Here is a 25,472-nt window from a genome sequence, read left to right on the forward strand (position 1 = left end):
GACAAAGCGGCGGCTGTGGGGAGTCGCACCCGGGTCTCCCTCCCAGTGCCTGCCTGGCAGCTAGAGTCCAGGGGCCCGGCCGTCACCAGTGACGGCACCCAAGGCTGCCCAGGATCGCCAGCCACAGGCTCTCCGGGGCTGCCCAGGGGCAGCCCGCGTGTGCCCCCCCAGCTCCTGCCCGCACTCACCTGTCAGCCTCGCTGAGCCGCTCCATCGCCCGGAACCAGGCCCCGAAGTGCTCTTCGGCTGCGATGCTGTAATTGTTGCAGGCCGACTGGAGCAGCTTGATCTGGGCGATCACTTCGAACTCCTGGGGCCAGAGGGGAGGACAGGACGCTGACGGTCTGGGTCGGCCGGGCCTGTGCCAGCCTCTGGGTCCCCACCTCCCACCCTGTCCTCACAGCCAGGTTCAAACAGCCCCTCCGGGAAGGTGTCCTTGATTCGACCTCCTGCCCCATCCTCCCGTGGGAAAGGCTCCCCCTCCCTCTGTATCCAGCTCTCCCCAAAAATGTAACAGGGAGGGGTCGGAGCCAGCCGTTCTAGCCAGGTGGCTCTCTGATCCCGCCCCCCACACGGGCCCCCTTCCCGCGAGGCTGCGTCTGCTCACCTTCCTCCTCTTCTCGAAGTTGATCAGTCTCCCCTGGAAAGCACACGGCCAGCGTCCATCAGAAAGTGTCCCCTAGCCCATGACCGCCCCTCACAGGCCTCAGGATGCACTACCCAGAGCACACACCAGGGGGCAGCACAGCACACACCTGGACCTGGGTGGGGCCGGGGTGCCGGGGCGGGGTGGGAGGGGCGCCGAGGCTCAGGGGTCTGAGAGCAGCTAGAGAGACTGAGGCCTTGGGCAGGAGGGCCAGGTTGGCCACATGTGCCTGACCCTGGAGGGCCCAGCCGCTCCACCCATGGCCGCCACCTGAGGGAGGGGCTGTGTCCTGCTGGGTCAAACCCCTTGCAGCTCTGATGAGCCCCACCAGGCGGGCACCAAGCTCTGTTCACTCACTGCCGAGATGGGCAGGTGTCCCCGGGACACAGGGACGGCCAGGGGGCTCTCGTAAGATGAGGTGCACCCTCTGCTGAGAGCTCGGGGCTCAGGACCCCCACCCCGACCCCGGCCCTGGGCTCACTCACATACAGATAGTCCTTCATTGCAGTGTCCAGCATCACCAGGTCTGTGAGGAACGTGCCCAGGTAGGGGACGGTGCCCTGGATGACACCCTGTGACAACTGGGCGGGGGGGGGGGGGGGACTGATGAGCAAGGCCCCTCCCCTGAAAACCCCTCAGCCCCACTCAGGCCCCCCACTCGGCGCAGCCTGGGGACCTTTAGCCATTTCCCCCCAATCCCCCTCCCAGCATGCATGGACCCAAACTCCCTCAAGTCACCTTGCAGGCTTGGTATTTGGCAAATCCCCCAAATCTATGGCCCCGCCCCTCCCCCCTCCCAAATCCCCACTGGGCCCAGATCTTCCAGGCCCCTGCTCTGGTGGTTACTAGTCCCCCGACGCCAGCTGGTCAGGGCGCAGCGCCCCCAGGCCCCGGAGTAGGTCGGTCTAAGGGTCATGTCAGGCAGCGCAGTTACAGGAGCGGGGGCTCGGGGCGGCCCCTCCTCTCCCAGCCTCGGGCACACTCACCACCTCCTTCGGCCGCCTCTGGGCTCTCTTGGGGTTCATCTCCAGGGTGGCAAACTTGGAGGTCCCCTCCTGCAGGGCCGAGGACAGGGTCGGTGAGGCCTTCTGACCCTCCCCCCATCACCCACCAGCAGACACGACCTTGGCCCTGGTCACTGGTACAAACGCTCCAGCCATCCCAGTGTGCTCCATTCCTAGATCTGCACCCCTGCTCGGGTGCTCACAGGGTGTGGGAACGTGGGTCAGCAGCCCGGCCTCCTTGGAAAGCACAGATGAGGATTACACCTGCCCCTCGGGGTCTCCAAGGACTCAGCGCCACACCTCCATCACTGTGGCTGTGCTGTTCCCCCCGACCCCCCGTCTCTGCAAGAGGGTAGGAGGGTCCTGCACAAAACTCACGCAGATTTCCCTTCCCCCTTGAACCTCACTGCCTCCCCGTGAGGCTGGCACCCTGGGGTCAGCATTCGCCCACTTTCCAGATGAGGAAACTCAGGCCCAGAGACAGGCATTGCTTTGCCTCTGAATGAGCCTCAGAAGGGCTCAGAGCCTCTGGTGTGTGTCGGCCCCCTGCCGGGCGAGCCATCGAGAGAGGGACAGGGAGTCTGGGGGGGCCTGGCTGAGTAGGGTGTCTGCCGCGCCAAGGCCTTCACAACCCCACGGAGCCCCTCGGGATGTCCCCTGCACAGAGCTCTGCCTGCAGCCACTCAGGAGGGGTCTCCTTCGTGCCACCTCTGAGAGGGTGAGCTGGGGCTACTGGGAGCACTGGGTGGCGACACTTTGCTTCCTCTTTGTATGGAAGTTTCCGGGGAAGGACCCCCGTGAATGCATTAGCACCCCTGTGCACTTGCCACAAGCCATCTGGGCCATTTGTCACGGCCACCAAAGGCCCTGTGGTGAGACTCTGAGAAGAGTCCCTGGATTCCCTCGCAGTGTCTGCCCTGAGGCAGAGGGAAGAGCCCCAGCCCCCAGATCTACCTCCTGCTCATTTGGACGACGGCTGGGCGGCCCCTGCAGTGCCATCCCTGGGCAGGCGGGGTGCCTGGCCCTCGGAGGTCAGCGCAGACAGGAACAGCAGGGCCTGGCTTTGTGGGGACAGGCTAGGCTGGTCTGGGGAAGGAAGAGACCCTCACCCTTGACCTCATCCACCCTGAGTGCCGGGTGAGGGACCAGTGAGGAGCCAGGAGACTCTAATCCTGCCCCTCACCCGCCCACAGCTCTGGAACAGCCCAGCTGCCCTGCTCCATCCCTGTACTAGGGCCTCCTATCTCCCAAACTGCCCCCCACCTGCCCACATGCCCGACAGATCTCATGAGAAGTTTTCGAAGAAACTTTCAGTGGGAACGTAAGCCCCTCCACCCCGAGCCCCCGGACTCTACCTTGATGAGCAGCTCTCTGCTTAGGGAGTAGTTGTTCTCATCTGAGAAAATCTCTGACAGCTTCTGAAAGATGCGGAGGCTGTCCCTGGGGGAAGGAAGAAGAAAGGAGGGCATGGCGGGGAGGGGTGCAGGGGCAACAACATTTGAGGACCCAGAGACCTCAACTGCCTGGATGGGTGGTTTCCAAACAGAGTTCTGCTGGACCCTAAGGGCTCGGTAGGCCTGGAGGGGTGGGTCTCATGTGGGTCACCGGGGAACCCCATTCCCAGTCGACTGAGCGGCTCTGTTTTGGCCAGTTCTGATTTTAAGTGCACAGAGTCGTGTGGGTGAAGTAGACACATGAAAACCCCCAACATGGCTCAAGCCAGTACCTGCCAGAGAAAGAGACCAGGTCCTGAGGCAGAACTGCTGGCCCTGAGAGACCCCGCCCCCAGGATGCGCTGTCCCTGGGCAGGTTCCAGGCAGCACCCAGCCCCGTGGGAGGCCCCAGGTCCACCCTGGAGCTCCTCCAGGGAGAAGCCTGCCCACCTGGAAACTTCTTCCCACGTCTTCTTCAGCCGGTGGATGGAGTTGCTCTGCAGAGCAGAGAGGATGGCGTAGAGGGACGAAAAGTTCTTGAGGACCCGGCACTCCTGGGAGGGAGGGGCCAGGCTGTGAGAGGGGGCCGAGCTCCCGCCTGCTCCAGCTTCAGTCCCTCTTAGGGGGGCACCCCCCTCCCGGATGGGACAGATGCCCCGGGAGGTGCTCCTGGGGTCGGATGAGATCAACCCAGGGGCAGAAAGGGCTCCCCGGGCCCTTGGCGGCCGCGTACCCGGGCCACCTCGATCCAGTGCTCCAACACCCGGGCCCTGGCGCGGGCCGTCACGCTTCGGTCCCCGAGGCAGGTGGTGATGACGCAGTTGGCCACACTGTTGAACTGGGCGACGGTGGCACGGACGGTGGGAGCCAGGTGTTCCTTGCCCCTCTTGTCCCGCTGGGACCAGATGGAGCCCAGGCAGTGGTAGGGCACCACCTTCTTGAACAGCTCCTGGGGGCAAGGGGAAGGTCACCCGGCTCTGCCGCACCCCAGCTCAATGCCCACAGTCCCCCCACCCCCACCCCCAGGCCTAGGCAGGGTCACTGGTCAGAGTTGGAGCTCTGGAAGCTGGGGAGGTGGCTCGAGCCCGGCCGGGGGAGGTGCTGTCTCTTGGTTTTGTTCCCTGCCCACTGTGGGCACCCAGCGCAAGGTGACCCAGGGTGACCCTGGCAGGAGAGAGAGGTGGCCACCTTCCCCAGTCCACCCTAACTCCCAGCACAAGATGCGGCTCACACCTGGTGCTTTTAGCCCTTGATCACGCCTCGGGCCTGTCCCCTGTCCAGATGCCCATTCACGTGGGCACTACAACCAGAGGCTGCGTCTGCCGTCTGCCACGGCTTCTAGCGCGCACCAGGTGCCTGCTAAGTGCTGAAGCTGGTGAGACCTCCTCAGCAGACGTGGGGGCAGGGGGGGCGGCCCATGGAGTGAGCGACCGTCTGCTACCGGGTGGGCCAGACCCCGCCCAGCTTTCTACCGCTCCACCTCATTCCACCCAGACACAGTGAGAGGGATGGGGCCCGGGTCCACAGCCTGGAGGGGAGCCGAGGCCTTCGGGTGAGGAAACCTGCCCGGGCGACACGGTTTGTCATGGGATTTGGGGCAGGACATCAGCTCTGGACAGGGCAGGGCAGACGCCTGAAGGAAGGTGCACCCCTGCCCGCCCTGCTGAGATGAGCTGCCTACCGCGTCCATCAGCGTGAACTGCTCTGCCACCAGGTCGGGCGGGAACGCCAGGAGGTGAGGCTTCTCCTCACCCAGCCCGTTCTCTGCAGCCACGGGCAAAGGCCAGGAAGGCTCTGGGGCTGGAGCTGGTGCTGGTGCCAGAGCTGGCTCGAGGTCTGGACCTGGCACCGGCCTGGGCGCTAGAGCTGGAGCCGGCACTGGCTCGAGGGCTGCAGTCGGCTTCAGAGCTGGAGCCAGAGCTGCAAAGAAGAGCGGAGCTCAGCAACACGCCTGCCTCTTTTTCCAAGACAGAAACCACATCACTGCCTTCTAGAGAAGCCTCAGCTCAAGAAGCACCCCAGGACGTCTCCCCGCCGCGGTCCCCACGTGGGCGGTCTGAGGCAGCCCCGGGGGCTCCTGCGTGCCCAGCACCGACCCCGCTCCTCACCCTCCGGCTCTGCCCTGGTGAGCTCTGTGCGCTCCAGCTGGGCCAGGAGAAGGTGGGCGCGGCGCTCCAGGTCGGAGCCGGGCATGTTGAGCTGCACGTAGGCCACCAGCTGCTTGAGGCACGGGAAGTCCGGGGGCTGACAGAAGTCCTCGGAGTACTGGTCCAGCCAGGTGCCCAGGATGGAGGAGACGGCGCTGGGGGCAGGCGGCGGCAGCAGGTCAGGGGCCTGGCCTTTCCTTCCACGCGGCCCTCCCCTGGCTCCCCCGTGGGGGCTGGGCTTCTGGGCCCGCCCCTGCCCCACCCGCACTGGGCCGCCAGGCGGGGGCAGGCCTGGTCGGCAGGCCTGGTAGGAAGGGGCCCTCCGTCCCTGGTGACCACCTCTCCCTTCCTCGGGGGAGCCTGACTCTCTCCTGTCTGCCCCCAGCCCCCCGGGCCCTCCCCACTGGGAAGGAAACTGCAGGAGGGCAGGGAGGGCCGCGCCCGCTCTGTCCATCGCGCTGGCCTGGCCACACACAGTAGGCGCTGCATAAACAGGGGAGGGAGGAGGGGACAAGCAGAGTGCGCCCCTGCCCGGCCTTCACGGGCCTCGCGCACCTGAACCGGAAGCTCGCGCACCGACGGCTGCCTTGGTCTGTGCGCCGGAGTGCGGGTCTCGTCCTCCCAGGGACGCCATTCTTGGTGGTGGGGACGTAGCCGGCCCCCTGACCCTGACCGCGCTCCCGTGAGCCCCAGCTGAGCACTCACACTGGGCTGCGAGGCTGACGTGTCAGCAGCTTGCCCCCCACACCTCCTGTCCTGGGCCCCGGATCTGAGTGGGGACGGATGCTCTCAGGGGCCGGCTCTGAGCCCCCAGCCTCCCCTCTGCTCCCTGGGGACATGGGAGCCCAGCCACAGCTCTCTGACTCCTCTCCTCCTGCAGCCAGACCTCAGCCCTCCAGCGGGAATCACAAGATGTGTGGCAGCCAGGGTTCTGCCCAGCCCCTCCCATCAGAGCCAAAGTCTACTCACTTTTTCAGTTGGTCCTGAGGTCCGCCGTCCTCGCTGGAATAAGGGAGGATGCACCCGTATCTAGAGGAGGCCGTGAGGGCGTCACATCTACCGTACCTGCTATGACGTCTAGTGTTACTGGCTGACCCTCCGGCTAGGATGGAAGCCCGGGAGGGCGGGGATATTTGCACCGTTCACTGAATAAAGCCAAGTGCCTAGAAAAGTGCCTGCACACAGTAGGCGCTTCGTATGTATTTGCTGAACGAATGAGCCCAACCAGCACCTTACAGACGCCTGAGTGGGCCTGGGCCCTCAGCCGGCCCCCAGCCAGCCCTGCCCTGGCTACTCCCAGGAAGGACCCCTGAGACAGAATCTGGAACCTCCTTTACAAATGGGAAAACTGTTCTGCCCAGGGGCTGGAAGCAGAGAGCTTCTCCATGGGGCAGAGGAAAACCTTAATCAAAACCGCCCCAGCCCTCAGCAGCCCTTTCCACAGGGCCGGGCGTGGGGCCGCACTGTCCATGCTTATCCGACAGTCCTGGCAGCCCGGCCTTCACGTGAGCAAACTGAGGCTCAGAGAGGTAAAGCGACATTCCCAAGACACACAGCCAGTGGGTGGGCGGGGAGCCACTGTGCCGGGGAGGGGCAGGGTGCTCACCTTTGGAACAGCAGGTCCAGGACCCGCTGGGTGGTGGTGAAGGCTCGGTAGGTGCACAGGAAGATGGTGACATAGGAGAGGTCGCTGCCCTGGAAGGCGGGCACCAGGTGCTCCACCAGCTTCTCCAGCGTGCCTGCCTTCACGGTCCGCACCTTGCAGGTCTCATACAGGTTCAGGGCCGAGTCATTTTCATACTGGGGTGGGACAGAGAGGCACAGACGGTCAGCGACAGCACCGTGGCCCACGAGGAGGGCAGGGGCTGGAACTCAGAGGAAGCCCCAAGCGCCCGGCGACTTCTGGACGGAGATGGGACGTGAGTGCCCGGAACAGAAAAAGGGTCTCAGCTTTTGAACTGGAGGTGGGGCGATGAAAACTCGCAACACCAACACCTTCAGGTCATTTTATTAGCTGAGTAATAACAGCACCTTGCCGTATTAAGGGCAGAGTCCCCGGGATCCCTGGCAAAGCATCCCCGTTCTAGAGATGAGAAAACAGAGGCTCAGCCTGGGGTGGAAAGGCACGGTATGTTAGGACCCAGAGGCTATTCAGGGCGGCGCTGTGGAAATGGCTGCAGAAAGGAATCCCGTCAAGGTTCACGGCAGTGAAAGGCTGAGTTATGGCTGGTAACCAGCCTCTCTTCTGAAATGTTACGTATTTGTCAGGCCCCCGCTCTGACCTGGAGGGGTCATGGAGTTGTGTTCCGTGACGGCAAGTTGCAGAGAACCATATATAGTAGGCTGAGTCCTTTTTGGGTTAAAAAAAAAAAAAAAAAAAGCCCTACTAAGTAAGGTGATGAAAGCCTTGGCGAAGGTGTGGAAGGACAGTCGTTAAAACAAGAAATACTGGGGCAAAATGCATAAGTGATCCCAGCCTAACATGAAGTGGAAATAGTATGGAAGTGTCTTTTTCTGATGTTCATACAAATAAGTGAACAGAGAACTATGCACTTGGCCCAGCGCAGGGCTGGACAGTAGGGGAGGGCTGAGGGCCCAGATTCCTTTGGGAGCAGGGCTGGGGGCCCCCCAGGCAGGAAAGCCCTGGGAGGGAGCCCAGTGGAGTGGCCAGGGTGGCCCCTGCATCCCGGGCCTTGTTGGGGTTCTGGGCACGGAGACCCCCCATCCACACTCACCCCGAGCCAGCGCTGGCCCTTGTTGGCGCCGTGGTGCACCTGAACCTTGCGCAGGGAGATGGAGTAGATGACGCCGTTGACCAGCTCCTCGCCAATCTCCTGCGTGGAGCTCTGCAAAGACAGCGCCCGGCCACCGGGCGGGGGTGTCGGGGCCTGCCTGGCTGTGTGGCAGGGGGACGCCCCGTGCCACTTCCTGCTCCCTAGATGAGGCAAAGGTCGGTGGCCACAGAGACCTCCAGCCCAGAATTTAACAGGACGACAGCTGGAGGGCCGGGGGTTACTATCGGGGCGGCAGGCACTGCCCCCAGCACCCCCGTCCTCACCCCATCAGCCATGGCTGGGTGTGAACAAGACGTACCCACTGGGGTTCCAACAACAGCCTGCCCCTGCCCAGGGGGATCCCCCCGCTCCCACCCCCACCCCAAGGTGAGTACTGTTATCCGGTCATTTCACAGGTGACTACACGGAAGCCGAGGGAAGGGCAACCCATCCAAAGCCATGCCGCTGACGGAGCCGGGACCCCGAGGCCCTAACTCAGCCCACTGCACCTAGGGGGCTCTGGCCCCCCGAGAAGATGCCTCCCCCAGGGCGTGAGGCCCCTGGCCCCCTCACCCTCATGTGCCCAGACGGCACCTGCGACAGCTGCCCCAGCCCTGGAGTCAGCCTCCCGGGTCTGGGGCAGGTGCGGGCATCCTCGACGGCCACAGTCAAGGCCCCTTCCTTCCCTTTCTGCTCATTCAGTCTTGTGCCTTCTTGGGCAACAGAGGAGTTCCCAGTTCCCTGTTCGTCATCACGTGCATGGGGACAGCATGAGAATGATGACAGTGCTGGCATCTGGGCTGATGCCTGGGGTTCCACAGAACTCCAAAACCACGGGGCTTTGGCTAGGCCAGGAAGTGGGGGGGGGGGGTGTCATCTGGCTGCTTTCTAGACCCCGGGCAGGAAGACCCTTGTTTTAAAAGGCAGTGATCCCTCCTGCTGGGCAGGCTGTCCCGGGGGCTGCATCAAGGCCTGGTCAAGGCCACTCAGTCGTTGCTGCCCTGGGCTTCTCCACCCCCTCTCCCACTGCCCCTGTCCAGGGACGGGGTGAGCTTGCAGTGGGGAGGGGGGCCTAGGAGTAAAGACACAGACCTCTGAGAGTTCAGGGAGGAGGGGGGAGGTGCTCGCTGGCAAAGGGCCATCATGCACATGGTCAATGCCAGCAGCTAGGATCACGGGTCACTGCCCCAGCTCAGGGTGGGCGTGGAGCTCACAGAAGGCCCAGTGGAAGTGCTGACTCAGCCTGGGCCCCACCGACAGCCTTTCCCTAAATCCCTCGGCCTAAGCTGGGCCCCTGGGTAGGAACCAGGTGCCCAGTGTCCTGTGGGCTGTCCCCCCGGACATCAGCACCCCTGGGGTCAGGGGCTAGGGAGCGGGATGGGCCTGGACCTCCTGCCTCAAGGGCTCTGGGAGGCCTGGGAGCCATCCTCCGGAAATCTACTTCCTCTGACCCAAGGCCGCCCTCCCACTCTGGGCATTGTACCAACAGGAAAGCCAGTGCAATCACACAGGGGCTCCTGAGCCTTCGCCTTCTCCGGAGACACAGCCAGGCATTTCTCGGAAGTCAGCAGGGAACCCGCAGGTAGAGGGCCCTCACCTCAAGAGCCCACACTTGGGGAGGTCCAGCCCTTCCATCGAGGAGGGGAAACGCCTCCTCCTGAGGCAGAACTGAAGCAGATGCGTACTTTCCTTCCCTGGGTCACACATCCTCCCCCAGCCTAGAAGAGGCCGCGGTGATGGGTGACGTCAGGGGCCTGCCATCCACCTGCGAGACCAGGGCCCTGTCCACCCACCCCTACCTCTCCTCAGGGGTCCTCGACTGCCTCTCGCAAAGGCTGCTGCCCGCCCTGGAAAGGCCCGTCCCTCTCCGGGGGATTCCAGCCACTTCTGGTCCAGCCTGGAGCCAGACAGTGTCCTGAGCACCCCAGTCACTGGCAGCAGGTTAGAGTTCCCGTGCTGGACCTGCCTGACTGTGGGCACGGGACTCGAACCCCGTGGGAGCACACACAGCACCTGGCTCCCAGCGGGGCCCCATCAAGGCCGCTGGACAGAAGCGCTTCCTGGCCAGGCCAACCAATGGGAAGCCTCGCCATCCCTGAGCGGGTCTAAATAGCGGCTCTGCAGTGAGCCATGGGCCTCGCTGGCAGACGGAGCAGCTGGCTGCCCTGCCCAGGCGTCATGTGATCCCGAGCCCTTCCCCCACCCCGAGGGGCCCCCTTCTGCCAGCCCGGTGGGGGGCAGGGCAGGACGCTGAGAGCCGCACATGCTGGGCCAGGGGGAGTCACCGCCTCGTGGCACAGATGGGGAGCTGCTCCAGCCCCGCGGAGCTAACCCTGTCCTCTCCGGGCCCTTCACCGCAGCCCAGCAGCAGGAACAAAACCAGATCGTCCAAGCAGTGCAGAGAGCAGGCGCCATTTAAACCATCGACCAAGAGACAACGGCAGGGCGGGATCCAAAGAGAGCTGCCCGCATCCTGGGCACAAAGCGGCAGAGTGGGGCGTCTGCTCCGCGCTCCCACCGCGCTTCCAGGGACAGAGAAGGACAGCGGCCGACAGCCCTGGCACCTGCCCTGGGACCCTCTGGGGCAGGAAGGGCTGGGCCCTGGACCCCACAGGTGACCCATCCTGTTAGCAGAGCAGACAGCACACAGGCCCGGGAACAGGCAGCCCGTGTGGGCAGCACCAAGCCCCTGGGGAGGCTCTGGCGGGGGCTGGGGAGCTCCCGGGGGAGGGTATGGCCGAGCAAACGGCAGACGCCCTGGGGGGAGGCATCCACAGGGCAGCAGTGAGCTCTTAGGGGGAAAGAACGCCAGGTGGGTGGCTGTGTCCTCAGGGGGCAGATCCTCCTGTCCCGCCCCAAGCAGGCACCCACAGATGTCCCCAGGGCCCGGGGACCCAGCTGGCAGCTGGGCCTTGCACACACTGCCCAGCCTACCGCCACCTGGGTCTGGAGCGAGGGTGGTGAGATGCCTCCAGGCCCTCGTGAGCAGAGGCTGGCAGAATGGGCACCAGGGTGCCCCACACCCCGCTGGCCCTCGGAGCCCCAGGGACAAGGAAACAGCCTGGGTGACATGTTAGTGTGTCACCTGATCAGCCTTCTGATGCCGTGGCCCCAACTGACTGCAGGCCGAGCCCCGATTCCCGCAAGACAGAGTAACAGGGTTGCCGGGAGCCGACCCCACCCTCATTTCTGGAGAGAACAGAGGGGACCTACTGGGCCTTTTCCAGCCCTGCCATCTCCCCCAGAAGGCGGCTCGTGCCTGCACACACGGGGGTGGCGCCTTCTCCCATCCTGGTGACCTCTCTCCTCCCACTCAGCTGTACATTTGCTGTGGAAGCTGCAACTACAGACCACACGGGGCCTCCAGACCCACAGACGCCTCTGGCTGCAGACCGTCTCCCCGTCACTGGCCAGGGGCTCACGGAGGAGGAGGGCCTGAAGCCACACCGTGGTCTCCTCCCTGGGGCTGCATGTGGAGAAACCTGGACTCACGCAGGCGAGGGTGGGGAGTGGGGGGGCGGTGGCCCCCACGTGCATGAGATCACCGCCCGGGGACCTCATGGCACCCCGCTGAGCTGCTGCTCAGGCCCACTGAGTCACAGAGGTCACCCGAGGCCCTGACCCAGCCACCCGCCAGCACCCTGCAGCCCTGGGCCCACCGGACCCACAGGTACTGTCTTTCCTGCAGGGCTCTGGCTCCCAGCTCAGCTGAGCCCTGCAGCCCTTAGCCTCAGTGAGACTGTCTGGGAGATGGGCGAAGGGCAGCAGCTCTCCAAGGGGACGAAGGCGGCAGGGGTCACGAGAGGGGACATGAGCGGCTCGGCGCCAGGCATACAAAGCACCCAGGAACAGGACCTGAGGGCGCTGTGGCTGGCGAGCTGACGACGGACACCGGGCCAGGGAAAGCCTCCCGGGAGACCTGCCAGACGCCCGGAGAGCTGGAGGAGGGCCAGGTGAAAGGGAGGGCGGGTCATCCTAAATCTGTGCGGAGGAGGGAACCAGGCCTGCGGCTTTCCGACCCTTTAGCCTTCTGTCTGAATGCAGGAGCCAAAACACGAGACGGCTCAGGGATCAGAGAGAGCTGCTTAGTCTCTCCGAATCCCGGGACAGTTTGAATACAAAGTCGAGCACCCATTTTACAGAGGTGGAGACCAAGGCCCAGGGGAGATGGTCAAGTAGAAAGTGTCCAAGCCCTGGTTCATCTCTCAGATCGTGTGCCCAGGGAGGGAGGAAGAAAACGCCAAACGTGCATGGCCCTCCCGGTGGGCGACGGGGCGCCACCCTCGGGCCTGCCCCCACCCCAGGTGGGTGTCCTGCACCCTGAGCCCGAGGACATGAACAGACCCCCAGTGAGGACTCAAGGTCAGCCCTGGATGGGGGTGGCCACGCTCCTGGTCCCCAGGCAGCGCAGCCCAGAGGTGGCCTTAGTAGGGGACCACACGAGGTGCCTGGGCGGTAGGGCAACCGGGGAGCTCAGTGACCCCAGAAACTGCAGCTTGGGGATCAGCCTGTGCTGAGCCCCCAAAGAGGCTGACCCATCTCCCCAAGAACCTTCTCGGCCAGCCCAAGCCTGGCTACTCGTCAGCGTCTAGAAGAGAAACATGCTGCCAGTGGAGAGCAGAGACCAGACCTCAGGCTGGCCTTGCCCACCTCGTCCTCCTGCCCCCCAGCTCCCGACCGTCAGGCCTCTAGGGGCCAGGCCTGCAAGGGGGCATGGCTGGTGACAGCTGAGGAGGAGGGTGGCCTCTCACGAGGGGGTGGAGGGAGGGCCAGCTGACATCAACACCACTGGCCACAGCATCCAGCACTTGAGGGCATTTCCCAGGTGTCAGGCCCTTTGCACACTCATCACGTTTAATCCTCCCGACACCTCACTTGATGGGTGGCGAAAGCCAGGCGGGGAGCTCATCCCCGTCAGGAGCCAGGAAGAGGCAGTCGGGGCAGGGATTTGAACCCTGGCCCGTGACAGTCATGTGCCGTGGAGACACACCTAGGCCTCGCTCCACCGGTGGCTGCCACCGTCACAGCCTCAAAGTGCAGTTCAGCCCCTGGTCACATGCTAGAGGGAGGGAGACCAGAGACAGAACAGGCTTCCTCAGGTCACACAGCCAGAGGGGGGCGGGGGGGCGGGGAATGGGAGTTCCCTCACACCCGCACCTCTCCACTGAGAGGGGATTGGTCGGGGCTCCTGCCACAGGATGGCCAGGGCACCCACAGGCCTGGGGTCAGCTACGAGAACCAGGCCTGGGAAGCACCATGCTGACCAGGCTGGCCAGCGTCCTCCTGGAGCCCTGGGCACGGGCACTCCCCTGGCACCTTGTCAGAAGACACAATCGCGGCAGCCACGGCCTGTCCGGCTCTGACACAGTACCAGGCGCCGTGGGGACCGCTTGCCAGGCCGCCTGTCTCTTTCAGTCCTCACCAGAAGCCTAAGCGGAGCAACTGGCCTCGAGTCCAGATAAGGAAACCAAGGCTCAGGGACCGAGAGCACGTCTAGGGCTGCGAGAGGCTGAGCCAGCCTTCCAGCCCAGCTCTCCTCCCTCCAGAGCCCAAGCTCTGGACCAGCACGCGTGACGCTGCCCCTTGGGTCAAAAGGACATCGTGCCTCCCTCGAGCCCGGAGAGCTGCCAGAGCCTGCCAGCATCCGGGGGCTCCCTGGGGAGGAGAGGAAAACGCCGGGCAACACGCACTCCCCGAGCTCCCAGAATGCAGGCCCGTGCTGGATGCCCTCACCCTGCTCACCGGGCACCCTTCTGGCAACCATCGGCTCACCCCTCCCCCTCCCCCGCCACAGGCTGGTCAGGGGATGGAAACTGGGGGCTGCTCAAAGTTCCGCTTCTCCTGCACTGGGCTGCAGGTTTCAACTCCCACCTCCTCAGAACTGGGTTGGGGACAGTGGCTTCACGGGAGCCACATGTCCAGGAACGCGGCACTCCTGAGCCTGAGAGGCCGGACGCCGAGCCTGAGGCAGGGCGGACACAGCATGGTGCCACGCTGTGAGGGCCTTACAGGCAGCCAGTCCTCCACTGGGTGGCGGGGTGCCACCTCCCCAAACCGCCCCCACTGGCCTGCTCGGAGGCTGCAGGTGGCCAGTGCTAAGTCTCCTCCAAACCCTCCTCACCAGCAGTGAAGAAGGGCCTGGAAACGGCTAACTCCCAGGCTGAGGATGGGGGCCCAGTCCTGCCTGCCAGCGGTCTAACACCTCCCAGCACTGAGCCCCCACCCGCTCCTGCCCCAGGGCTATCCCAGAGCCGCTGGGGAAACAGCTCAGCGTGCCCAGTCCGGAGAAGTCCTCCCTGCCAGAGAAGGAACAAGGACCCAGTACCAGCCAGCCTGGCCCCTGAGGAGTAAAGCAAGAGGGGAACCCGAGAGTCCATGGGGGCCCAGCAGGTGGCAGCCGGTCAGGCCCCTTGTGAACCTGACAGGCTGTGCAGCTGCTGGAGGCCGCCGCCTTGGAGCCTGCCGGGAAGCCTGGCTGGTAGATGACAGTACACAGACTTACACACACACACACACACACACACACACACACACACACACACAGAGACACACAGAGACACACAGACGCACACACACACACAGACACACACACACACAGAGACACACAGAGACACACACACACAGAGACACACAGACGCACACACACCACACACACACACACACACAGACACACACACACAGACACACAGACGCGCACACACCACACACACACACACACACACACACACACACACACACACACACACACAGACACACAGACGCGCACACACCACACACACACACACACACACACACACACACACACACACACACACACACACACACACACACACACACACACACACACACACACCCTACCTCTCAGCTCATGCCTCTTGGCCTAAGGCTACTGAGCCCTGGGGGTTACACTGGAGCCCTGCGCACCGTGAGATCAGGAGACCAGACAATGGGGAAGGAGGCGGGGAGGCTGGAGGGAGACGCATCTCCCCTGCACATCTCTGCTCTGCCCGAGGTTCCCAGAAGGCTTCCTCATTTCATTCCACCCACTTACACCGCGCTCAGGGCTTGCAGACCCCCTGCCTGGGTGGGAATCCCGCCCCTGCCACTTGCTGGCTCAGTGAGTTTGTGCAATCGAGCACCTCAGTTGTTCCATCTGTTAAATGGACGACAGATGATCCTGACCCCCAAAGACATAACGCACGCAAACTGCTCAGCACACGGCCTCCCACCCAGTGCCGGCTCATATTACCTATTATTTAAAACCTTTAGGGTCCAGCTGTGGGCTTGTTTCTTCCTTGAAGCTCTCCCCCGTGTCTTGTGGCCCAAAGCACTTTCACCTTCCTCTGGCCTATAAGCACCCCTACCCTTCACCAAGCACGGGGACTTCTGGGCTGCCTGGGCCTGGTTCCGTTCCCCTAACAGCTCCACCATCCTCCTGGGGCACGTGTAATTGTCTCACTGCGAGGTATCCTTCTCTGACCCCTGTGGGCTCTCGTACACAACAGGCGCCCAGCACAGAACACTGCCCAGCTTCAAATCCCGGCTGCGTCCTCGCTGGCTGCGTGTACCTTTAGTTCAGGGACTTCACTTCTCTGAGCTCCAGTCTCCTATAAAGTGGGGTCGGCACCTACTCGGGAGGGCTGGTCAAAGCCAGCTGGAACGAGGGGGTGGTGTCTGCAGACAGTAGGTGCTACGGACTCCGGGACTCCTCCTGCCTGGCTGAGGCAGTGGCCTGAACGGAGGCAGGGGCGTGGGCCCGGTGACCTCCAGAAAGCACAGAACTGCGCAGGCCGGGCTGGGTCAGCAGTGGCCTGGCTTAGAAGTACGATGATGAGCAGATGCCCAGATGTGTGAGGACATCTGTTAGCCCAGAGAGGGAAGGACGGGGTGGAGACTTGTTAAGGAAAGGGGGACCGGGGAAGGAACCAGAAACTGCCTAGTGGTTTCCAGACAGGACAGGGACCACGAACAGCCGCTTCAGCTCTGGCAAGCCCCAGCGACCAGGAAATCGGCCCCAGGATGGGGGGGGGCGGGGTGTTGGCAGGAGGGACAGGGACTTCCCCACCCCCTCCCCCAGCTCATGGTAAATGGTCATTGTGTTTGGTTTCCGGCAGTGGCCTCCTCTCCTGCCAGGACCCTGGTTTTCCTGCCCCAGCCAGAAGCTTCCCCTTTGATTTCTAAACAGCAGCCACGGCCTGGATCTCAGTGCTGGGGCCAGTGAGGAAGAGGAGGGGGGAGAGGGGGAGAGGCGGAAAGAGAGAGAGAGGGAGACAAGGCAGACCCTTGGGCAGGGGTAGGGCTCAGCTCTGCCTCTCCCTCGGTTCCTCAGGGATACAGACGGACAGAGGGAGGGAAGGAGGGAGGGAGAGAAGCAGCTGAGCGGCCCACCCCTGCGAGCACGCAGGCCGGACCCTCCAACACACAAAGCCCGAGGAGCTGCCAGACATAATGAAAGTCAGATGAGTGCTGGGCTGGTGTCAGGCCGCCCACCCCCACCCTCCCAGGGGTCTCGCTCCAGCCACTAATGAAGACCAGAGCTGTGGGTGGATGAGGGTCGGGGAGTGTGCCTGGCCGGGCCACCGGCCAAGCTCAGCAATAAAGGGTCTCCCCGGCCCGAGGTTCTCCCACCAAGAGCTCCCTCCACCCCCTGCCTTCCCCCCACTCTGGGCAGGGAGATGCGCTTTATCCTCGGGTAAGTATGCATCCCGGCCCCGTCTAGGCACTGGGGACACACAGAGGCACGAGACCCAGGCTGGCAATTACAACTTACCCGGGCCTAAAGTGACAAAGCAGGGATACCAAGGGGCCCTCGCCAGCTCGGGGGCTCAGGAACCCTGATGAGCTCTCCGACCCAGGAATGGCCTCTGTCCAGGCCCCAACCCTGGATTCTGCCACCCTGGCCGCACAGTCAGGTAGGAGGGGGGGGGGGGAACTCCTCCCCCGCCCCCCGCTGCCCAGAGCACACTAGAGACAGGAGTCCAGCCCTCACCTAGTTCCCCCAACCACATGCATGATAGGCACACCCCCGTTCTGAATCCTCCCAAATCCTTACAGATTCAGGGTGTCGGCGCATTTTCTAATCAAGAAGTGAGTCACCCCTCCACCTGAGAGGCCCTTGTCCCAACCTCCCCGCCTGGACACCGGGCCCCACAGATTGGAGGCCTGTCTCCCCACTCCCCCGCTTTGAGCAGCCCAGAACATCGGAGTCCACTTCTGCCCCCAAGGGGGGCTGTCTGTAAGACCACTGTGCTCCCAACCGCCTCTGAGGATTCTAGAAGATTGCCGCCCTAATCACTCGTTCACCACCTGCATTTCGAAGCCAAACTGCCTAAGCCGGCCCCGGCCTGGCCACGGGGACTAAATACGGCCCAGCCCTGCTGTAGGGAAAGGCACAGACGCAAACAGACAGCGACTGCCCTGCCCGCGGGAGCAAGTCTACCTGGGTTGCAGGGGCGCGGGAGTGGCACACCTGGGCTCGGGGAGGTCACGCACTGGGACGCATAGAGGGGGGCACGAAGACCCGGTTCTGGTCCCGAAACTGTTGGACCGGCTGGCGGCAGCCCCTCCGCCCACCTGGCTGCCTTGGGGTTGGCGCAAGGAGGGGGATTTCTGCGGAAGGACCCTCCCCCTCCGCAACCTCCGGACTGGGGGCGGTGACCACCACCACTGGAGGTGGGTGACCCGCTAAGGACGCTGGGCCCCCACCCACTCCTCGCTCGGCCGAGCGCCGGGCCAGCCTGGCTCACCCACCTCCAGGCGCGGCAGGTCGGGGTCGAGCTGTGTGAAACTGTGCAGCACCACCGGGCAGCTGTCGGGGCCGCCCACCTCCAGGCGCACGGCGTCCCACACGCTGCGGCTCCGCCGGGAGCCCGGAAACAGCGGCTCGGCGCCGCCCGCAGGCCCGGCCGCCTCGGCCCACATGCGCTGCACCATGGGCGGCTCGCAGCGGCGCGGGCGGCCGGCCGGGCCGCGGGACCCGGGGCGGCGCGGGCGCGGGGCCGGCCCGGCGCGCGGCGGCGTCGGCGGCGGCGGCGGCCCGCGCGGCTCGGCCCTGCCTGCGCTCTGAGCCCGCGGCCCGGCCCCGCTGAGGTCAGGCCGGGGGCGGGGCCGGCTGGCCAGGGGCGGGGATCGGGAGGCGGGGCCTGCGGCGTGGAGGGGCGGGGCCAGGAGAGGGAGTGGCCAGAGACGCCGGAGGGGAGTGTGTACGCCTGCACGCGCGCAACCCGGGTGGAGTGATGGCGGCTTGTGTCTTAGGGAGTGCTCGTGCGGCGTGTGTCGTGGGGCTGCGGGTTCCACGGTTAGGCCCTTTGTGTGGGTGCGTGCGCGGGCGCAGCGCACGGGTTGTGTAGCTGTGTGACTTGTGTAAGTGTCGACGTGTGGCCAAGCAGTGGGTCTCCACCTCCCATAAATTCCAGTTAAGCCCCTCCCTAGCTCTGTGGCCTCGGACAAGTTGCTTAACCTCTCTGAGCCTTAGTTTCGTCACCCGAGAGGATCACAGTGGGTAACTGACATATATAGCACTCACTCTGCCGATGCCTGTGCCTCGCTGTGTGCTCCCGCGTCCTGGAACCGGGTCCTCAGTGCACACGTGCATTTGGAAGTCATGAGGGTTGGGGTGTGTATTTGGTGCGGGGGGAAGGGGCCTCTGCCTGCACTGTCTCAGCCCTAAGGCCACCCTGAGGAGGTACAGGCAGAAGGGAGGCAGCAGAGGAGGGGCAGTTGGGGGAAAGGGGGAGAACCCAGACCAGGCATCACCAGGTGGGGCCAGCACTCAAGAGTGAGGAGGGATCACGAGAGACAAATGCCAGCTGGGCACCTGCCACTGGTCTGGTCACCTGGGGCCACTCACTGGTGGCTTGAGTGCTCAAGGTCTCAGGGCAGCCTTCAGGGTGGATGTAAGGATGCTGAGGGCTGGGGAGGAAGCAGGGCTAGGGAGCCTCAGCTGCGCTTTCTAGAAGCCAGGGAGGAGGCAAGTAGACGGATGAATGAATGGAACCCTCCCGCACACCAGCACACTGCCCAGGCCTGCCCCGGGCCTCAGCCCTCAGCCCTCACAGAGGCCTGCCGTTGCTGTCAGCAGCCCCGGCAATGCCACCAACCTCCCCAGAACTGGTTCCATACCACTGGGCCTCAGTAAAATGAGAGGGCAGGTCCAGACTACTCATTCCATAAGCATATCTCGTGCACCCACTGTGTGCCAGGCCTCAGATACCCATGGACAGTGGGGGCCCAGCAGCTCCCACCCACTTGCGTGCCCATGTGGGCAGCTTGAGCACCTGCCGGATGGTTCTCCATCAGGCACAAGGCGAGGCCTTGACAAAGACGGAAAACAACTTGGTGATTTCTATTAAAGGCATTAAAAACGCTCATGCCATGAAAAAGAATGTGTATATGCATAACTGAATCACTTCGCCGTACATCAGAAATTAACACAACATAAGTCAACTCTGCTTCAGTAAAATAAATTTGGAAAAAAAAAACAAAAACACTCATGGCTTTGATTCAACAATCCCACTCTTGGGAATTAACCCTAAGGAAGCATTCAGAGATGTGGGCATGGATTTCTGTACAACGATGTTTATGGAAACCTCAATTACAACTCTACCAAAGGAATCAACTCAAACACCCTATGCAGACTTACTGTCAGGACACCGTGTGCCATTACCTACCACAGTAGGACAGTGATACAGGGAGATGCTCGGCTATAACTGTAAAGTCAGAAAACCACGATGCAGAGCATACTTTTAGAAGCTGACATTCCACGCGTGCATATGACTAGAGGGACCTACTTTGCAAAAGGAATGGTGGCTATTTCTGGGCAGTGCTATACACTGTTTTCTTTTTACTTCTCAGAATTTGCTAATTTTTCTAAAATATTTTAGTAATCACACACACATAATAAGAAACGCTGGGTTCTGTTTGTTGTTTTCATTTTTAAAGCAAGATGGGTAGATTTGGCTGGGGGTGGAGACCCCTAGGAGGCTGCTGAGGAAGCCCCAGGGGAGGGTGAGGTGGGTGGGACATATTTAGAGGAATGAGGTCTTCAAAGACCAAGACAGGGGTGACCTGGACACTGGACACGGCCTTGGGCTAGAAGCTTCTCTTCCCACACTCCTCCTGGGGCCAAGCTCTCAGTGCCTGGAGAGCCCAGCACCTGCCTGTACTCACTTTATCTCTTTTCTCTGCTCCCTTTATCTCTTTCTCCCAGGGAGGGGCCTGGGAAGCAAGCTCGTGCCCGTTTTACAGCTGGGGAAAGGGGCCCATGGAGGCCAAGTGACTCCTGAGTGCACCAAGGTCACTACCTCTCTGACCTTGAAGGTCAAGGGGGCCAGGGTTAGCGGGGCCCAAGCAGGCTGGGGAGGTGAGGACTGGGGAGTTCCATCAGGACGCAACACACCAACACAGTCGGCCTGGCTGCCTCCCATCCGACTACCTGGACATCATTTGCATGGAGGGGGCGATGGGGGGGTTCCCTCTGGTTGGTGTCTGTCTGGTTGGTGCCTGTCCCCCTCCCCGCCTTGCTCCCCCCACTTTGGGGCTCCCCTCCCGGGTCCTGGCAAGCTTGTTTGCTGCTCCAGCTGCGTGAACATGAGCGCACACAGACGCGCACACCCTTAGTCCCCAGAGGGGCAGGGTAGCACAGAAGCCAGGTTCTGGCGCTGAGATACCTGGGCTTAAAGTCCAGCTCCACCCCTTTCTTACTGTGTGACCCTCCCTCCCTGCCAATGCCACCCACCCCTCAGCCCTCGGCCCCCGAAGAGTCACCCGATCTCCAAGGCACAGTTTTCTCCTGGTTAGCAAAGGGAAGACAGCACAGGTAAAGCTCCTCACTAGGGACTGCAGTTCCCTGAGGCCCCCCTCCCCGACCCTCAAGCATGTCCCCTCACGATCCTCCCCCAAAGCTGTGGGGTAGATCTCTTCCCAAGGGCAAAAGAGAGGGGGCCAGGACAATAGGTGCCACCTGATGGATGAACACAGAGCCACCCACGAAGTGCCCTTGCCAAAAACCTAACCTGAATCCAACCAGGCCTCTGCATGGAACAACCTTTTGGGGGAATGACAGGGCACAGAACATGTTAAACACATATAAGGATGCACCCCACAAATTCCAGACTCTGGGAATCTTCACAGGACAAACCACCCAGTTTCAACAAATACATTTCAGGGGAAAACACAAAGGGGAAACTGTAGATTAAAATAAAGGTGGGACAGGGACTTCCCTGGTGGTCCAGTGGGTAAGACTTCGAGCTCCCAATGCAGGGGGCCCGGGTTCGATCCCTGGTCGAGGAACTAGACCCTGCATGCATACCGCAACTAAGAAGCCCGCGTGCCACAACTAAGACCCGGCGCAGCCAAAATAAATAAATAAATATTTTAAAAAATAAATAAAATAAAGGTGGGACATACGACCAAATGCAACGTGTGGATTCTGGATTGTGATTTGAACAGGGCAACTGTTTTTTTTTTAGAAAAAAAAAAAGAAAGAAAGAAAACAAAGAAAACCCTGAGGAACAACTGGGATTATTTGAACACTACTGGATATCTAATGATAGCCAGATGATAGACATCATTTTTTGGGTGTGCTCACAGGATTTTGGTTACTATTAGAGTAACGTATTAGATATCGATGGATGGGGCTTCCCTGGTGGCGCAGTGGTTTGAGAGTCCGCCTGCCGATGCAGGGGACACGGGTTCGTGTCCCGGTCTGGGAAGATCCCACGTGCCGCGGAGCGGCTGGGCCCGTGAGTCATGGCTGCTGAGCCTGCGCGTCCGGAGCCTGTTGCTCTGCAACGGGAGAGGCCACAGCAGTGAGAGGCCCACGTATCGCAAAAAAAAAATATATATATATATATAGATAGATAGATAGATAGATGGATGGAATGATGTGCCTGGGATTCGTGTCAATATCGTTTGCTGTGGGGAAGGCGGGCAGGACATGGGGCCGGTAAGAGAAGAAGACGCAGCACGAGTGGCCCCGCACTTGGTGATCACGAGCGCTGCGTACCTTTATGCCATTTTCTCCACTTTTGTGTCTTTTTGGAATTTTCCGTAATAGAAGTTAGAAAAGAAAAAGGACACAGTTTGAGACTTGTCCCCTAATGCTGCTGAGGCTCCCAGTAGCCCTGGAGGGAGGGGAGCAACCTCCGGACCCGGGGCCAGCGCAGTGACCACGCCCCCACCTTCACCATTTCCCAGGCTCCTCGCTCCACACCCAAGGGGCACTCAGAGCATCCTTACAACACAAGGGGCCCGAGGCAGTGGGCAGCTGGGAAACTGAAGCATGCAGCTCAGATGGGGCTGGAGGCAAACCCAGGGACCTCGGGCAAGCCTGAAATCGAGTCTATGCTAACCTGGGCCCTTGGAGAGTCTGCTGGGAGGGAGAGCGAGTACAAAGCACTGTACAGCCTTTCCCCGGAGAGCGGATCTGTCCTTCCCTGGGCGTCACAAGGAGCCCTGGACGACATCGCCGTACAGACCGTTCCTGTAGGCAGGACGCTCCTCGCACGGGAAGCTCAAAAGACAGGTCTCTAGCTGACAGCTGGGAAGAGAACCGGGCCAAATCTAGCCCACGTGTGTTTTGCTTGGCTTGCAAAGTGTTTTTCATATTTTGAGCCAACAGTAAAAGGTCAGGTGATTTCATAGAAAAATCCACATTTCTGGCTGCTCCTGTAACTTTGGACAACCCAGCCGCACCGGGTCTGTGTTCCCACGCAACAGGAGGCCGGGCGGGAGCTGACAGGCAGCTGTCCTCTCCAGCCGGGCCATCTGCTTGTGGGTTTGCCCCAGACCCCACTGGGCTTCCCAGAGGCCCCTGAGTAGCCACCTCCGGTTTAAGGAAAAGGTGTCTCAGGCCAAACCTCTGGGGCCCCTTTTCCTACCCGCTGTCGTCTGATCATTGGTCCCCCTGATGCACAGCAACCGGAGGGTTCTTGACCCTTCAGAGCCCCCCAGCCCCTCGCCCTCAGACAAAAGACCAACTGCTTGGTGCACCCCAGCTTGCATCTCTGGGGTCCTCTCTCACCACGCCCAGTGAGGCTCACACAGAACAGCTGCGGTCCTCAGAGCCTCGAGCCAGCCCTTCTCTGCCTAGCCCATGCTTCCCACTTCCCACCCATCACTTTGCCCAGCACAGGGTCCCAGAAAATGGGGTTGGGGCCCAGGGTGCAACTCTGGGGAAGCCCGGCAGGCACACGGTGGCTCAGAGCGAGAACTGATTCAAGGAAATGTCCAGATGACAAGGGCCTTGGTCATCACCTCCTCCAGCCTGGGCTCGGCCACGGTGATGGAGGGAGCTGGTGGCCCAATGAGGAACAGGTACCCGGACTCGGACCAGGCCTTTGTGGAAAACCTTTCACCTCTCACTGGGCAGGTGGAGGTCACCAGGTCTGTCTGTCTTTTCTGGTCTATATTTAGAGCCTGGGGAGGTCATTGAAGGGGTGTGGCCTGGCCAGGCTCCTCGGTCATTCCCCTGACCTGATGTCACCATTCCTGGCAGCCTGAGTCCTGGGGTAGCCCTCTGTGGGCGGGTGAGCACACACCTTGGCAGGAGGTGATGCACCTGGGCTGAGCGTGGGAACTGTTGGCACAGCGAGTGGGCCCAGCTTAGCCCCACCTCCTCTGCCGCTGGTCCCTGGGAACTTCCAGGGACCGCCTCCTCCTCTTTGGCCTCACAGGCTGGAGGCCAAGCTCAGAAATGATCAGGAGGTGGGAAGCGAAGCTTCCAAACATCTAGGAGACCATCCTGGGTGGAGGGGTTTGACATCATCATCGCCCCAAATCTCTGACCTCACAGGGCGTTGCAGTCCTAGGGTGACCAGAACAAGATGAATCAATGCCCGGAGCCGTGGAAGTGGCTCAGGACGAGGATGACCGGCATTCCAGATGAGCTATGAGCTCGCCGTGCGGCCTCCCTTCCTCCCCTGGAGGTGGGTGTGCGTGGCCCTGACTCTAACTCTTGGGACGCTAAGGGGGACACTCGGAGGGGCACACGTGTGATCCAGGGCCACAGAGTGAGACCAGGAGCCACTCTGATGACTGTCCTCCACTCCCAGAGCGCTCAGGGCCCAGCACCCTGAGGGGTCCCTGACGTCCCCAAAGGCCACCAATCCAACGTGTGACGAGCCCGAGGTGGGAGTGCAGGGGAGGAGAGAGGAAGAGAAACAGAAGGGACACAAACACGTGGAAACTGAGCCTGTCACACGAGAATCACGGAGGGGAAGGTCAGAAAGGGAGGGGTCCCGTCCCTCACAGGGACCACGCCGGTGGAACGTTGGGCACACACGACCAAGGAGCGGGCCTGTAGGTTTGGGAAACTCTTAAAACGTAGAGCCTAGGTTTGTGTTCAAGTCCCTGCTGTGCACCTTCCTAGCCTCAGTTTCTCCATCAGTAAGAGGGGGATAATAACAATAATAATAGTAGTAGTAATACCACCACCACTCGGCTCTCAGGAAAGATGATGAAACAATGCACAAGAGCTCTTTGTAATCTGAGACGCATCATATGAACTCGCGGAGCCGCTAGGACAAGCCACAGCCACCCTAACCCGCCTGGGCAGGGAGCAGGTAGACAGGCCGGCCAGGTGGGCAGACACGGGTACCAGGGTAACCGCCACCACCACCACCACCACCCGCCTCCTCTTTCACACCCAGAATGGGAGATGGAGCCTCCCCGGGCAGCTTCCAGCCAAACTTCTTCCACCAGTTCTGACGGGAGGGGAGGACGTCAAGGGCCCTGGCCGCGGCCTAGCCAGTCTCTCAGCAGAGGCACCGATTGCCCAGGAAACTCACCTCGGTGGCCGGTGCCGGCAGAGGTGTCTTCGGCCAAGGTGTGGGGCTTTGGAGAGCAGCACGGCGGGCGACGGCCCTCCGTCTGGTGGTCACCCCAGAGACACAGGCGAGGAACACCCAACCCTTCCTGTCTCTGGGCTCGGCAGGCCTGGCTTCCTGGCCCATCATGGGGTGGGAGCCAGGCCGGGGGTGGGCTCCCAGAGAGGCCCTCTGCCAGTCTGTCTGCCCATCTGCCGGCCCCAGTGGAGTCGGGCGCCCGAGTGCCTAGGCCTGGTGTCACCCGCGGGGCTGTCATACCTGTTCCCGTGGTAAACAGGGCCAGGAATTCCCACTCTTACCAGGTTGAGAGCCAGCCAAGGGTGGGTGGACCGGGCTGTGTCCTGAGCCGGGCCAGTAGCTGCAGCTCAGACCTGCTGTCTTAGGGTGGGCCCAGCTGTGTCCCCCAGCACCCTGGGGCCCTGTCCCCATCCCCCCTGCCTGGGGGGAAATCACCACCCAGAGTCAGAAAAGGTGGCGAGTACATGTCACGGAGGTCAAAGCAGCTTGGCCAGTGGGGCCCCCAGGCAGGTGTGAGCCCTGCCAGGCCCCGTGGAGGGTGCGCAGGAGACCCCGCTTTCTCTAAGCCACCATCTAATTCCAGAAGCCTTCCCCGCCACTCAGCCCTCGGAGCTCCTCCACCCC

At 62.1% G+C, this 25,472-nt stretch overlaps 1 protein-coding gene across 5 annotated transcripts in view; it reads right to left on the bottom strand.

The window, feature by feature from the left end:
• The window catches only part of RALGDS (ral guanine nucleotide dissociation stimulator), a 47,263-nt gene that overhangs the window by 6,090 nt on the left and 15,701 nt on the right, over nt 1-25,472 (bottom strand). For 2 of the 5 annotated variants that reach the window (XM_079925875.1, XM_079925874.1), the window contains exons 2-13: nt 7,966-8,076; nt 6,837-7,030; nt 6,200-6,298; nt 5,192-5,385; nt 4,765-5,003; nt 3,817-4,032; nt 3,534-3,637; nt 3,006-3,090; nt 1,633-1,701; nt 1,132-1,227; nt 608-640; nt 189-310 (exon numbers count right to left, since the gene is read on the bottom strand). In XM_079925875.1, coding sequence (XP_079782001.1) covers nt 189-310; nt 608-640; nt 1,132-1,227; nt 1,633-1,701; nt 3,006-3,090; nt 3,534-3,637; nt 3,817-4,032; nt 4,765-5,003; nt 5,192-5,385; nt 6,200-6,298; nt 6,837-7,030; nt 7,966-8,076 — 1,562 coding nt within the window. Of the gene's footprint in view, nt 1-188; nt 311-607; nt 641-1,131; nt 1,228-1,632; nt 1,702-3,005; nt 3,091-3,533; nt 3,638-3,816; nt 4,033-4,764; nt 5,004-5,191; nt 5,386-6,199; nt 6,333-6,836; nt 7,031-7,965; nt 8,077-17,754; nt 17,999-25,472 lie in introns of those variants that run through there. The other 3 variants (XM_079925873.1, XM_079925872.1, XM_079925876.1) reach the window with 3 other exon arrangements.

The sequence above is a fragment of the Stenella coeruleoalba genome, assembly GCF_951394435.1.
Source record: "Stenella coeruleoalba genome assembly, chromosome: 7".
Lineage (NCBI taxonomy): Eukaryota > Metazoa > Chordata > Mammalia > Artiodactyla > Delphinidae > Stenella > Stenella coeruleoalba.